Genomic DNA, 15,570 nt, shown 5'->3' with positions numbered 1-15,570 from the left:
GTCAATATTTCATTGTGCTAACTCAGGTTGTCCGGCATTTATTTTACATTCCCTCATGTGACAATTTGCACTACTACTCACGCATCAAAACCCATAGATGAATCATACATATACATGTCATGTTTAGTGGTCTAGCACTAAAGGTCATGTCTGGAAACTGCAAGGTTGAGGGGTCGGACCTCTGTTGTACCACGGATTTTTCAGTCTTCATTTTAACCTAGCCTTCATATCTCAACAATGGCTGAAAACTCAGTAAGAGCACCTACTATCTCATAACCATCCAAGAACATTATGACATTTTGTAATTTTAGTGTGTCTGGTGACTGCATCGTAATAATGTCACCCAATCATTCATCAGTCCAGTACCAACCCACTATACCCACCTGCAAATAAGGCGCTAAAATATGAAATTCTTCCCAGAAAATTAATAAGCCAAATTTAAATGTAGGCTGGAGAAATGACTGTTGAGTGCCTGCCACTATGTGGCAGAAAAGAAATGATCAATAAGGAACAAGGAAACCTACCTTCCAGTTTGTCGTCAGCATCATCGCTGGAGGAGGTACTTGAAGGCTTTGGTTTGGTTGTGGGGGCAGGGCTGTAGGCAGGGGTGGGAGGTGTCACCACGAAGGGTGGGCGCCTGGGGGTGGTCGGTGCCGGTGGTGGCGGACGCTCGAACTCGGACGGTGGGGGTGGCAGTGTCTGTAGGGGTGGCTTCCTGTAACAATGAAAAAAACAAAGCCAGTAGAGAGCCTTCAAGTACCATGTAGTTAAAGTACAGCTTAGCTATACATTTTAAATAATTGTGCTGCACCTTTCTCATTTCTGAATATTAGGTACCTGTACCCTGGTTTTGTAAATAATACATAAAAAATTGTAGAAATTGATCATAATGACTATTTCTGCCAGTAGACACACTTGTGCAAACAACAGATACACTTAAAGGGAAGGTGATTACCTTGATTAGTAAGTAGGTGGCATAGTGTGTACATAAATTATTAAAAGTAGTGTTATGGTAGTGATAAGGGAATTAAACGGGAAAATATTGTTCTATCAAAACAGGTATTAATTAAAGCTATATAATAATATTTATTATAAATAATTTTAAAACAATTCTCGACACTACAGCTAACTGTTTTCTCACCAATAAAAAAATGAGATGCCTAATGCACTTTCAGTGAAGGGCGATTACAAATTAGTGGACAGTTCCCTAATATTACATTTTTTCTAATAAAATCTACCTTCTCTTATTATAATAATGGGGTTGCTACACAATTTTTGAGATACATAGAAATGATTTAGTGGTCACTACAGTCACCTGACCTCGCACCACTGAACTACTACTATGAAGTTTGGTAAAGAACCAGGTATATTGAATCAAAGTTAAAGACCTAAAGGACTAGAAGACATGCATTCGTAACATATTTAAACATGTTGCTGTGGAGTTCCTGGAGCAAACATGAAGAAGGACTGAATATAGACTAGACATTATTTGTGCCACTAGAAGTGGACACACATTGACATGTTGATTGTAGGTTGGGTGTCGACATTTGCATTGCTATCAACAACCTGTGTTGTTGACAATTTTTGGTCATGTGACTCCATTATGTGTACCACCCTGATACTTGGGCATGATGGCACATTTTATATGTAATAAGTCGCCAACTATACTGAAAGAAAGTTTCTCAATTACAGGTGCTGTGTTCTGTGTTGACCACCATTTCTGATGTATAAGAGCCAGGGCCTTCCACAACGCAGACTCTACAGCACCTGCAGGGCAAATGGACAGAAACGTGTGAGAAAGTGTAGTGACATCTGTCGTGGGATCAAGTTCTCTTCCAGAACTTGGATAAGATGTGTGTTTGCAAGACTGTGCACAAGAAGAAAATGCGTGCAATGGTTGTGGTAACTAGAGACATAGAAACACAATATGATAATGATTTAGTTAAAGGCCTTTTACAAAATTTATCTTTCAAATAAAGTTTACATGTAATATATTCTATGGGTAAAAATGATAAAATTATACCTGTTATTTTAGCCCAATGATAGGCTCGAATGGCAAGAGTATGGTAAGAAAGAAAAAAATATTTATAAACACGCTAACTGAAGTGTTATTTTTGTGTGCAGAAATTTCATTCCTAAATACCTCCCTGAATAACATCCTTCTGCTGGAAACACAAAAATATGACAATTGTAACCAAAACTTTGATAACAGTAAAATGTAAGGCATCTTCTCCCAATCCACTCTTCCAAAGAGGCAACAAAAGTTTATGAGTTATCTTATCACACACTGAAAATCATTTGTTGTTATACAGTATAGTTTTAAAAGTATTAAGATGGAAGGTTGTAGACTTAAAAACTTAAACAGCCAAGATCATTAATTATAATTTTATTTCTGATAACTGGTTTTGACAAATCTAAGTTGCCATAATCAGATCTTATGCAAATACATCTCAATACATCTCCATTATATGTACAATATACCACATCAAGTTGTGGCATGTCATTCCAGGAACACTAAGAAAGTGATACCTCGGCATGTCAGTAATAAATCAAGATTTACATAAAATATCATGCATATTGTTCTGACAGCATAAGCTCATATGCACACAACAGATGAAAGGTGAGTTTTCTGTCTCCTTTCATCTGTTGTGTGAGTATGAGGTTGTGCAGTAAATGCAACATGCAAGTTATTTTATGTAATCTTTCTTTATTGTTGACAAATTGATGTATCACTTTCTTCACATTCCTGGAATGACATGTCATAAACTTGACATGATATATTATACCCTAATTCAGTAGTTAACCTTTCCTCCAAACCTCTCTCCCAATCCGAAACCTCTGTCCTATCCAAAGGCCTCACCTTCAGCCCCACTCCCAGATTCAACCAAACAGCCCTCGTCAAAGATTTACTGTCCTACACTTGTACTCTGTGCTGGAAGTATCACTTTGCCACGAAGAAAAATGATCCTAATCCTACCCCTAATGATCCAACTCCCCAAGACACTATCCAAATTGAACCCTGCCTGGAACAGTTCCGTCCTCCGTCACAGCGGGACCCACCTCCTCTTCCTCAAAATCACCCTCTCCAAACCTTCCAGGAATTTCTGACTTCCAGCCTTGCCTCTCAATCCTTCTTAAAAAACCTTAATCCTACTCCCAACATCACCACTGCTGAAGCCCAGGCTATCTGTGATCTGAAGGCTGACCGGTCCATCGTCATTCTTCTGGCGGACAAGGGTTCCACGACCGTGGTACTTGATCGTCGGGAGTATGTGGCTGAGGGACTGCGTCAGCTTTCAGACAACACCACATACGAAGTTTACCAAGGTAATCCCATTCGTGATGTCCAGATGGAGCTTCAAGGAATCCTCAGAACCTTAGGCCCCCTACAAAACCTTTCACCTGACTCCATCAACCTCCTGACCCCACCAACACCCCACACCCCTACCTTCTACCTTCTTCCTAAAATTCACAAACCCAATCATCCCGGCCGCCCCATTGTAGCTGGTTACCAAGCCCCCACAGAACGTATCTCTGCCTACGTAGATCAACACCTTCAACCCATTACTTGCAGTCTCCCATCCTTCATCAAAGACACCAACCACTTTCTCGAACGCCTGCAATCCTTACCCAATCCATTACCCCCAGAAACCATCCTTGTAACCATTGATGCCACTTCCTTATACACAAATATCCCGCACATCCAGGGCCTCGCTGCGATGGAGCACTTCCTTTCACGCCGATCACCTGCCACCCTACCTAAAACCGCTTTCTTCATTACCTTAGCCAGCTTCATCCTGACCCACAACTTCTTCACTTTTGAAGACCAGACATACCAACAATTAAAGGGAACAACCATGGGTACCAGGATGGCCCCTTCATACGCCAACCTATTCATGGGTCGCTTAGAGGAAGCCTTCTTGGTTACCCAGGCCTGCCAACCCAAAGTTTGGTACAGATTTATTGATGACATCTTCATGATCTGGACTCACAGTGAAGAAGAACTGCAGATTTCCTCTCCAACCTCAACTCCTCTGGTTCCATCAGATTCACCTGGTCCTACTCCAAATCCCATGCCACTTTCCTTGATGTTGACCTCCACCTGTCCAATGGCCAGCTTCACACGTCCGTCCACATCAAACCCACCAACAAGCAACAGTACCTCCATTACGACAGCTGCCACCCATTCCACATCAAACGGTCCCTTCCCTACAGCCTAGGTCTTCGTGGCAAACGAATCTGCTCCAGTCCGGAATCCCTGAAGCATTACACCAACAACCTGACAACAGCTTTCGCATGCCGCAACTACCCTCCCGACCTGGTACAGAAGCAAATAACCAGAGCCACTTCCTCATCCTCTCAAACCCAGAACCTCCCACAGAAGAACCACAAAAGTGCCCCACTTGTGACACGATACTTTCCGGGACTGGATCAGATTCTGAATGTGGTTCTCCAGCAGGGATACGACTTCCTCAAATCCTGCCCTGAAATGAGATCCATCCTTCATGAAATCCTCCCCACTCCACCAAGAGTGTCTTTCCGCCATCCACCTAACCTTCGTAACCTCTTAGTTCATCCCTATGAAATCCCCAAACCACGTTCCCTACCCTCTGGCTCCTACCCTTGTAATCGCCCCCGGTGTAAAACCTGTCCCATGCACCCTCCCACCACCACCTACTCCAGTCCTGTAACCAGGAAGGTGTACACGATCAAAGGCAGAGCCACGTGTGAAAGCACCCACGTGATCTACCAACTGACCTGCCTACACTGTGACGCATTCTATGTGGGAATGACCAGCAACAAACTGTCCATTCACATGAATGGACACAGGCAGACAGTGTTTGTTGGTAATGAGGATCACCCTGTGGCTAAACATGCCTTGGTGCACGGCCAGCACATCTTGGCACAGTGTTACACCGTCCGGGTTATCTGGATACTTCCCACTAACACCAACCTATCCGAACTCCAGAGATGGGAACTCGCTCTTCAATATATCCTCTCTTCCCGTTATCCACCAGGCCTCAATCTCCGCTAATTTCAAGTTGCCACCACTCATACCTCACCTGTCATTCAACATCTTTGCCTCTGCACTTCTGCCTCGACTGACATCTCTGCCCAAACTCTTTGTCTTTAAATATGTCTGCTTGTGTCTGTATATGTGTGGATGGATATGTGTGTGCGTGCGAGTGTATACCCGTCATTTTTTCCCCCTAAGGTAAGTCTTTCCGCTCCCGGGATTGGAATGACTCCTTACCCTCTCCCTTAAAACCCACATCCTTTCGTCTTTCCCTCTCCTTCCCTCTTTCCTGATGAGGCAACAGTTTGTTGCAAAAGCTTGAATTCTGTGTGTATGTTTGTGTTTGTTTGTGTGTCTGTCGACCTGCCAGCACTTTCATTTGGTAAGTCACATCATCTTTGTTTTTAGATATATTATACATATTTAGACGTATTTGCATAAGATCTTCTGATAGCACCTTAGATTAGCGAAAACTGGCCATGGAAAATAAAATTATATTTAGCGATCATGGCTGTTGAAGTTTTTACTTCTATATTTCATATTATTTTAGATTGGCCCCATACTTCAGTGATGTCAAGCATATGTAGTTGTAAAGATGTTTAATGGGCACCCTGTACTTCTACAGTTACAGGACAGTGTTGCATTAAAGAGTTCCCTATTCAGTCTATTCCTAACGTATGGATGGGTTTCACGATAAAGTTGTATCTGATCAACGTTGTAGGAGCAGAGGCACTCACCTGCCACCTCCGATGAGGACTGGTCGGTGTGTGGAATCCCCTTCTTGTGGGGGCGGTCTGCCCCCAGCACCCACCACGGTCACCCTGGGTGGGGGCGGAGCCAGCCCCACCACCGAGTCGTCTGCCGGTCTCAGCTTGAAGGGCCGTGCGGTGCTCGCTGCTGCCTCCAGGTCCGAGCCGGCTGGGTGAGGTGGCGGGGGTGGCTTGTCCACCTCCGTCATGTCCACCGGCAGCTGCCCATCTCCCAGCAGACTGGGTCTGGGTCTGCCCTCCTCTGTTGCTCCCGGCCTCTGGAGACACAAGCATTCGTTGCAAAATGACAGTACAACTCTCGATAACTGATCACCGGCCAATGATTCATTATGAGCATGTGCAACAAAAGAAGTGTTACCCCAAGATACATTTTGCTAATACAGTGTAAAGGTCTCAAATCAGTTAGAAAGAGAACCAACAAGTTTCTTGAGATATGCGGTATCCAGATGGATCCACCCATTTTTGGGATTTGACTGTATGAATCGCAATAGTCTCCTAGCTAAAGACAACTTTTGTGGAAGTACCCCATAGACAATGTCATAAGCAAAAAAGAAAAAAAAAAAAAATGCAGAAAGTTGTATTTAATAAGTTATGCAATGTAACCATGGGGAGATTGTCTTGATTAGGTAGAAATCATTTATAGGGCTCAACAAGGCTAAACCTTAGGTCCATTATTGATTCTCATATACGTAAATGATCTTTGGCCCAATATGCCACAAACAGAAGCAGTTCTTTTTTTAAATTTTTAGCTGACTGTAGTATTGTAATCAATCCAAATATACATACCGTAACATAATAAATGGTAAAAACTGTTCTCAGAAGTATTATTGAGTGGTTGTCTGCAAACAGACTCACTCTCAATTTCAAAAAGACACAACATGTTCAGTTCTGCACATCTAGAGGTACTACACCGGTGATGAAGGTCACATGGTGATGGTACACATGAGGGTGAAAACTTCAAAATTCTTAGGGTTCCCTGTTAATGAGAATTTTAAAAAATCGTTTTTGAACTCCTATAACAACTCTATTTGGCCACATTGCACTTTGCATCACTACAAACTGTTAGCAGAGGTAAATCTGTAAGTTAACATAATATGCGGCTTTAGTTTCAGAAATATAATATGGAATGATGTACTGGGGTAACTAATTTTTAGGAAATAAAGTTTTCTAAAGTTTTGAAAACTTAGTTTTAACAGTCCCCCTGCAGGCGAAGCTTGCTCCTGCTAAGAAAGGATTCATGTTTCAAAAATGTGCTGTAAGGATAATACGGGGTGCACAACCACTACATCTGTTTAAGGATTTAGGAATTTTGACTATTGCTTCACAGTGTATTTATTCCCTCAGGTAGTTTATTGTAGATGACCCGCTACAGTTTTCAGAAGGACCAATGATGTACACAATTATTATACCCAAACAAAAATTGACATTCATTATTCCACATTAAGGTCATCATCAACAGGAAAAGAGATGCACAATGCTGTCGCCAAACTATTTGATTACTTACCCAATGATATAAAATGACTGATAGGCAGCAAACTTGAAAACAAACTGAAATCGATTTCTCAAAAACTCCTTATATTCTGTAGAGTAATTTCTATATATGTAATATCTCAAAGTGGCAGACAGGAATTACTAATTCACATCTGTATTTTAAAAAAATCCTTGCAAATGATCAGCATGTCGTTATATTTATGTATGAATGTGCGATATGAATATAAAGTGACTCAATCCACATCACTGCGATTAATCATACAAATGATACATGCAAAACATGTACCTGGATTGAGGACTTCTTGGTGGGAAGGACTGCTGCCAATGTACAGTTCAGATAAGGAGCATGAAGCCAAGATATGAGAAATCAGGGATCATTCAGAGGCACACAGACAGTCATTTTTGTCTTGCTCTGTCTGTGAGTGGAACAGGAAAGGAAATGACTAATTGTGATACAGGATACTCTGCATTACACAATGTAAGATCGCTTGGAAAGTATGTATGTAGATGTAGTTGTAGGCATCAAAGGGTACAGCAGTGTATGACTGACAACACTTCCCTCTGGTTGTTGTTCAGGCAGTGGTTACGCATAACAGCACAACTCGCAGCATGTGAAGAAGATGGCTGCATCACTCATCCAAATATTATGCACAAAATGGAATCAACGACTCTGCTGAACATGCAGATGCATACCATTCATCATCAACATTGGCTTACATAATCCCTGCATCCTTTTGCCTGGATATGCAGCTTTGAAACTGATACAAAACTGGTAAACCACAAATATACACTCCTGGAAATTGAAATAAGAACACCGTGAATTCATTGTCCCAGGAAGGGGAAACTTTATTGACACATTCCTGGGGTCAGATACATCACATGATCACACTGACAGAACCACAGGCACATAGACACAGGCAACAGAGCATGCACAATGTCGGCACTAGTACAGTGTATATCCACCTTTCGCAGCAATGCAGGCTGCTATTCTCCCATGGAGACGATCGTAGAGATGCTGGATGTAGTCCTGTGGAACGGCTTGCCATGCCATTTCCACCTGGCGCCTCAGTTGGACCAGCATTCGTGCTGGACGTGCAGACCGCGTGAGACGATGCTGCATCCAGTCCCAAACATGCTCAATGGGGGACAGATCCGGAGATCTTGCTGGCCAGGGTAGTTGACTTACACCTTCTAGAGCACGTTGGGTGGCACGGGATACATGCGGACGTGCATTGTCCTGTTGGAACAGCAAGTTCCCTTGCCGGTCTAGGAATGGTAGAACGATGGGTTCGATGACGGTTTGGATGTACCGTGCACTATTCAGTGTCCCCTCGACGATCACCAGTGGTGTACGGCCAGTGTAGGAGATCGCTCCCCACACCATGATGCCGGGTGTTGGCCCTGTGTGCCTCGGTCGTATGCAGTCCTGATTGTGGCGCTCACCTGCACGGTGCCAAACACGCATACGACCATCATTGGCACCAAGGCAGAAGCGACTCTCATCGCTGAAGACGACACGTCTCCATTCGTCCCTCCATTCACGCCTGTCGCGACACCACTGGAGGCGGGCTGCACGATGTTGGGGCGTGAGCGGAAGACGGCCTAACTGTGTGCGGGACCGTAGCCCAGCTTCATGGAGACGGTTGCGAATGGTCCTCGCCGATACCCCAGGAGCAACAGTGTCCCTAATTTGCTGGGAAGTGGCGGTGCGGTCCCCTACGGCACTGCGTAGGATCCTACGGTCTTGGCGTGCATCCGTGCGTTGCTGGTGGTCCGGTCCCAGGTCGACGGGCACGTGCACCTTCCGCCGACCACTGGCGACAACATCGATGTACTGTGGAGACCTCACGCCCCACGTGTTGAGCAATTCGGCGGTACGGCCACCCGGCCTCCCACATGCCCACTATACGCCCTCGCTCAAAGTCCGTCAACTGCACATACGGTTCACGTCCACGCTGTCGCGGCATGCTACCAGTGTTAAAGACTGCGATGGAGCTCCGTATGCCACGGCAAACTGGCTGACACTGACGGCGGCGGTGCACAAATGCTGCGCAGCTAGCGCCATTCGACGGCCAACACCGCGGTTCCTGGTGTGTCCGCTGTGCCGTGCGTGTGATCATTGCTTGTACAGCCCTCTCGCAGTGTCCGGAGCAAGTATGGTGGGTCTGACACACCGGTGTCAATGTGTTCTTTTTTCATTTCCAGGAGTGTAGTTTTATGCAGATAAAGGAATAGAAGTGAAGAGGGGAACAAAAAGTATTTATTTTCTTCCATGAAGCATAAGGGTTGGCTACAATGGTGGCCCTGGTGCCAACAGTACAAAAAACACACATCTTTTGTCAATTTGATGCTGTCACATCTGCATCTACTGGGTGGCTATAATCATAGAGCAGCTACTCACAGAGGTCCAATGTGATCTGTAATTATCATATGGTAGTGAAACTTGGCAGATATTCTAATGTGTTAATGCAGAACTGATATATGCTGGAAATCCAATTCCAATTTTGTACACCAAGTGCAAATCTGGCACTGTGAATGCAAGAGAGATGTATATAAATGTTTCCATTTACAACTGATTGGGAATGGAACATGGGCAGAAAAGGACAAACAAGTCAGAAAGGCATAATTTGATTTTATTATAAACAGCCACTCATACAGACTGTTCAATATGAGCACCAGAGACATCTGTGAGATGCTGTACAGCACCACTTTTGCACCTGGTGACCAAAATTGGATCTAATTTTTTTCCTGTGTAAATTGGTTCTGCATTAATGCATTATCTTATCTACCAAGTTTCACCATGTGATAATTACTGCCCACTGGACCTCCGTGAGTATCTGAACTTTTAATTAAAACCACCTGCTACATCCTTATACCGCAAACCACTGGGAGAGGGTACTTAGCATTGTACAACATGTTAGGTTTTCTTCCTGTTCCATTAACATATGGAATGTGACAAGAACAACTACTTAAAGTCCTCAGTGCTTGCTTTAATTAGTCGAACCTTGTTTTCAAGGTCCCCATGGGAGTGACACATAGGGGCTGAAAAGTACCTTAAGATTATTCACGTAATACTGGTTATTTTGCATGTTACCTTCAAGAGACGGTGAATTCAAGTTCTTCAGCATTTCTGTAATGCTCTCTCATGAGTCAAACAAACATGTGAGCATTTGTAGTGCCCTTCTTTATATTCATTCAAAATCCCCTGGTTAGTCCTCTTTGGAATGGGTCTCATGCAGTTGAGCAATATTCTAAGATGGGTCACACAAGTGGTTTGGAAGCAGTCCGATTTGTAGACTGACTGCATTGTCCCAGTATCCTGAGAGTGAAGAAAACTCTGCCACTTGCTTTACGTACGACCAAGCCTATGTGATCGTTCCATTTTGTATCCCTACAGTGTGGGACCCCTCTATTTGTATGAGTTGAAAGATTTCAGTTGTGTGTTACTGATATTGTAGTCATAGTATACTATGTTTTTTGTTTCATTTTGTGAAGTGCACAATTTTCCATTTCTGAACATTTAAAGCAAGTGGGCAGTATTTGCACCACTTTGAAATCTTATCACGATCATACTGAATATTTGTCCAGCGTTTTCAGAAAGTACTTCACTAAAAAGAGGTGCATCACTGGCGAAAAATCTGAGGTGGTTATTAATATTGTCTGCAAGGCCATTAATGTACAACATAGACAGCAAGGGTCCCAACATACTTCCTTGTGACATACCTGAAGTTGCTCCTATTTCTGTCAATGGCTCCCCATTCGACATAACATGCTGGATGCTCCATACCAAAATCTCTTCAATACAATCGCAATTTTCACTCCATATACCATAGGCTATGCTTTTGATAATAAGCATAGATGTGGTATGGAGCCAAATGCTTTTTAGAAGTCAAGAAATATAGCATGCACCTTACTCATTTGAAATACAGTTTGGGAAAGCTGTGAGAGAAAATTACAACTTGCATTTCAAATTATGGATGTTTTTGGGAAACGTGCCAGTTAGCAAAGAGGAGGTCGTTCTGTCAGAGACGTTACACGGCAGATGCTTTAAGTGAACACTAACCTGTGTCGGCCGACGGGTGACGACATCGCCCGGGAACTCGGCCGGTCGGCCCAGAACGATGACAGGTGGCCGGTGGGGTTTGTTGTTGTGCTGGTGGTCTGTGAGCACCGTCACCCTCGGGGGTGGCGGGGGCGGAGGAGGTGGCGGCTGCGTGGGGCGGACTGCGGTCGCCGGCGGCAGGTTCAGCGACGGCGGTTTCAGTACCGAGTCCACCACGGAAGACACGTCCTCACCCATAGCCTTGAACGGAGGCACCTCCTGTACGAAGTCTCCCTCTCCGGTGCCCTCGAAGCCCGGCGGCTGCCGGTTGCCGACGACAGGAGTCTCAGCCGGTGGCCTCAGGGTGTCACCGGGCCAGTGTGGTCTCGCACCCTCCAGTGTCCCGCCGGAAGAGATGTGAGGTCGCCCGTAGTGGATGTCCGACTCGTCTCCGGGCGGGTGGTCCCGGCCCGGACCACTCTCGTCGCCGGAAGATACTACCAGGTGGCCCGATCCTCCGGTGTGCCAACCCGGAGGGCGATATCCGGCTGCCTGGTACGGTGGACCGACACTGGGCACCACAACCTCACCATCGGGACCGTCACTGCCAGTCCCGTGGTGAACATTGGGATGATTTTCCTGGGAACCGACAATCTGCCAGCCAGAGCTTCCTACGTGTGGATGTGAAGGCCTCTCTTCTCTGACTCCCAGTACAGGTATCTCATTTCGAGACGGTTTCTCGTCCCGGTGGTCCGATTCCAGTGTCTCAGTGCCAGTGTGGCTATCGTCACGGTAACCGGGTTCGTTATCTGGCGACACTATCACCAGTGGCCGTTCAGTCTGGGTTCCACCATGCAGATTGCCGTCCGGTTCAACTTCGTCTCCATCTGAGCCGTCTGCTGGTGGATCTGGGCTCCCATCGGTGCCAGACGCTGCTCCAGTGCTGTCTGGATCGCTATTAGAAACAGATAAATGACATTTCTCTCACCGTGTTGATACACACTTTTTATCAGAAACAGAATTTATGAATATTAATACTATTACAAAAATTAACAAACATTCTTTTTGTAACATCACTAAAGTATTCTATAATAACAAATGAACAATGAATGAAACAGGCAACAAGTTTTAAATATTTGTTGATGGAAAGAGACTTGTATGATTCTAATGTAAGTTATGTGAGGTTGCCAATAGTGCAGCCATTTCCAGAAATTTCTGGGTTGCTTTGTAGCACAGAACTTATAGCTGACAAGCAGATGGAACAAGAACTGAGAAGTAAAAATCTTGGAATAAATAAGATAGGAACAGACATACACAGCTGATGACCAATGAGCAATTTTGTCATCCATATCATCCCAAATACTCTTGGAGAGAGAGGGGAGTGGGGCAGGGGAGGGGGTGAGAGCAGACTGGGAAGGAGGTCGATTAATGGAAACAAAATCCATTCTAGTTCATTGACCAATACTGCCAATACTGGAGGAAAGTGCAGACTGCAGTGGGCCTAATAATATTCAAATTTGTCTATGGTGGCATTAAATTGTTCTCTTGTAGGTCAAACCAGTGACAGATACTGACAGTCATTTAAACTGGACATTTGGACATAACCAGCTTAGAATATCCATTTGTCTGCAGGGAACAATGCCTGTCAATTGAACCTAGCCTGGAAGGTGAGGAATCTCTTTATGAGTGGTGGCATGTAGATTGGAGGCACCTGCCACAATGCCAAGTCTTCCAACATTCTGCTGCTGATCACAATGAATGAAACCACATTCCCACCAAAGTATGGCCACAGCACAGTATAGAGGAGAGCAGCTATCAGTGGCTGTCAATACTCATGACTGTATCCCTAAATGTGATTATTTCTCATTGGTTGGAGACAGTGTTGGGTATGGGGCAGATCCATAGAACAGTGAGTCACCTTCTAATGTCTCACATATTGTAGCCATTGGTATAAAGGAAACAACCTGCCCGTGTGACACACCTTTTCTCGTCCAGTGCAGCATCCTCTCCCACATCGAAGTGGTCAGCAGCACCGGGGAAATGTATTCCACCCTGTGGAGGCCGTCCGTCTGGACGGACACTGACATTCGGCCCACTGTCTGTGCTGGAGACCTCACCAGCTGTGTGGTGATGATGGTGCTCACGGTGATGCACGGTTCCCGAAGGCTCGTCCACCTCGTTTGCAGGCTCACCCACGGTGACTATGTGTGGCCGCAAGTCCTCCGGAGGCACGGGGCTGTGCAGCTCGTTGAAGTGTGGCACGTGTCCGACAATGATGTTGTTGTCAGCATCCGTCACGGGCGGTGGCCGCTGCTGGTGGGGCTGGCCGTGGAAGTCCAGAGGTGGTTTGGGATGGCCACTCAGGGAACCTGGAACTGAAGATTATTTCCTAATCAGCTGATTCATTTGACAACATTAATCATTCTAGTATCATGTGAGTAGCAACTGGTTCAACTCTAAAGCAGTTAGATGTGATGTGCTAAAGGTAGAAATCTGATGGATGTTACAGTGGCTTTCAGTTTACGTTTTTACTCGGTACATTGCAAATGTACTGCCCTTCTTTGAATACATTGTCATGAATATGTTCAAGTAACAACTGCAGGTTATTCTTATTTGGAGTCATCCACATTATCTCTGAGTTTGGTAGAGGGTACTTTATGGAGCTTCCACTATGTATCCACTTGGCAGTGGCACCAATGAAAATGATTCTTGTGACATACAGCCCCAGTGAAACTTCTCAAACGCACTGCCAATACATGTGGTGCCCTACCATCATGCCCTAATTCTAGATCTTCATTTCTCTTAGTTGACTCATTCTTCCACAAAACATGGGGTACACAATTATGAGTTATAATGCTAATGAGCAAGGTGTGTGCAGATACTGTAGATCCATGACATTTTCCCTTCACATTTTCTCACATTTCTTACCTGTAGCAGAGAGTAAAAGTAGCTGCCAATGGTTATGTTAAACATATTTCATATGATCTGTGCATATAAAAATTTCTTTCCAGGGTCTCAGAATAGTGCTGCTGCCATCAGCAAGTGCACACTTGCACCTGGACAGACTATACACACCATCAGATATGTAACCTTACCACACCCAACTGCAAAATGTTGCAGAGATCACCATTTGTTTATCTGAATCTTAGAAGCCTGCATTCCAATTCATTCTTCTAATATGTTGACGGCACCACCTTTAGTGCTATCCATCCCCCACCCACTATCCATTCATCAAAATGATCCCTTCAGCTCCACGTAAACAATTTCACCACTACGTAATGGAGCCTCTCCATCAACATGACAAAATCCCAGGCAGCAAACACAAGAAAAATGTCTGTCCTTGTAACTGATGGTACCTCTCCACTAACCTGCCAAATCCTGGAAATAATTATAGGGAAAAACCACCTAAGCAGTCTGTTCCAGAAACATTTACATCACAATTCACAAATATCCAAACCACATAACTAAAACATGAAATATCTCAGACTAACACTTGGTCAAAAAGTAAGTTGGAGACTCCATCTACTGTCCACAACGTATTAAAACTTGTAACCTCCTGAACACGTTGATCACACCCCTTGATAATCATTCATACATACAATATCCGCCCCCCCCCCCCCCCCAAAATCGCCCTATTCCACGGCTCCTCATCTTCACCTCTCCAAATGTTGTATGAACATGTATTTCTACATCTGTTTATCCTCCCTTATTCATTTCCTCTATCAGCTATTAAACTTTTCTCACCTCCTCAAGCACCTGAAACATCTCTCCTAATGCTCTCCTAAATTTGCATCACAATCTATCTTTTCCTACAATGTTGATCTACCTATCCTATTAATTGTAACCTACCTCACCAAGACCAACCCATATTAAGGCTCGAACCCTCCCTCTTCCTGCCTCCCTGAACTCTACTGTCTCCCAACTACTGATTCCTTCCTCCATATACATCAGACTTTTTTTAAAATACATATAACTTGCTCCTCCATTATTACCATCACAGAGATGAAAAATGCCCATCACTAACATCAAATTATGCATATCCTCACTGTTTTTAGCATTTTAAATTTTACTTTTGACCACTATCTTATAAGGTCACTTTCTTGTTTGTCTGTCTGTTCAGTACAAGTTTGCAGTTGATTTTAAACTAACTTTCTGCTGGAACAGACTTGACTTTCTTCACTAGTGTATGTTGGAGGGTACTTTGTTTACTGCTGTCATTTGCAGATGACCTAGATACTTGAAACTTTTAG

The 15,570-nt window shown here is 44.3% G+C and overlaps 1 protein-coding gene across 1 annotated transcript in view; it reads right to left on the bottom strand.

Moving 5' to 3' along the window:
• The window catches only part of LOC126214938 (uncharacterized), a 204,651-nt gene that overhangs the window by 69,207 nt on the left and 119,874 nt on the right, over positions 1-15,570 (bottom strand). Inside the window, exons 20-23 of the mRNA XM_049941576.1 lie at positions 13,302-13,695; positions 11,342-12,275; positions 5,755-6,044; positions 525-715 (exon numbers count right to left, since the gene is read on the bottom strand). Coding sequence (XP_049797533.1) covers positions 525-715; positions 5,755-6,044; positions 11,342-12,275; positions 13,302-13,695 — 1,809 coding nt within the window. The remainder of the gene's footprint in view (positions 1-524; positions 716-5,754; positions 6,045-11,341; positions 12,276-13,301; positions 13,696-15,570) is intronic.

This window comes from Schistocerca nitens, chromosome 12, assembly GCF_023898315.1.
Source record: "Schistocerca nitens isolate TAMUIC-IGC-003100 chromosome 12, iqSchNite1.1, whole genome shotgun sequence".
Lineage (NCBI taxonomy): Eukaryota > Metazoa > Arthropoda > Insecta > Orthoptera > Acrididae > Schistocerca > Schistocerca nitens.
The sequence above is the reverse complement of the archived record's forward strand: the minus strand, read 5'-3'. Positions and strand labels throughout refer to the sequence as shown.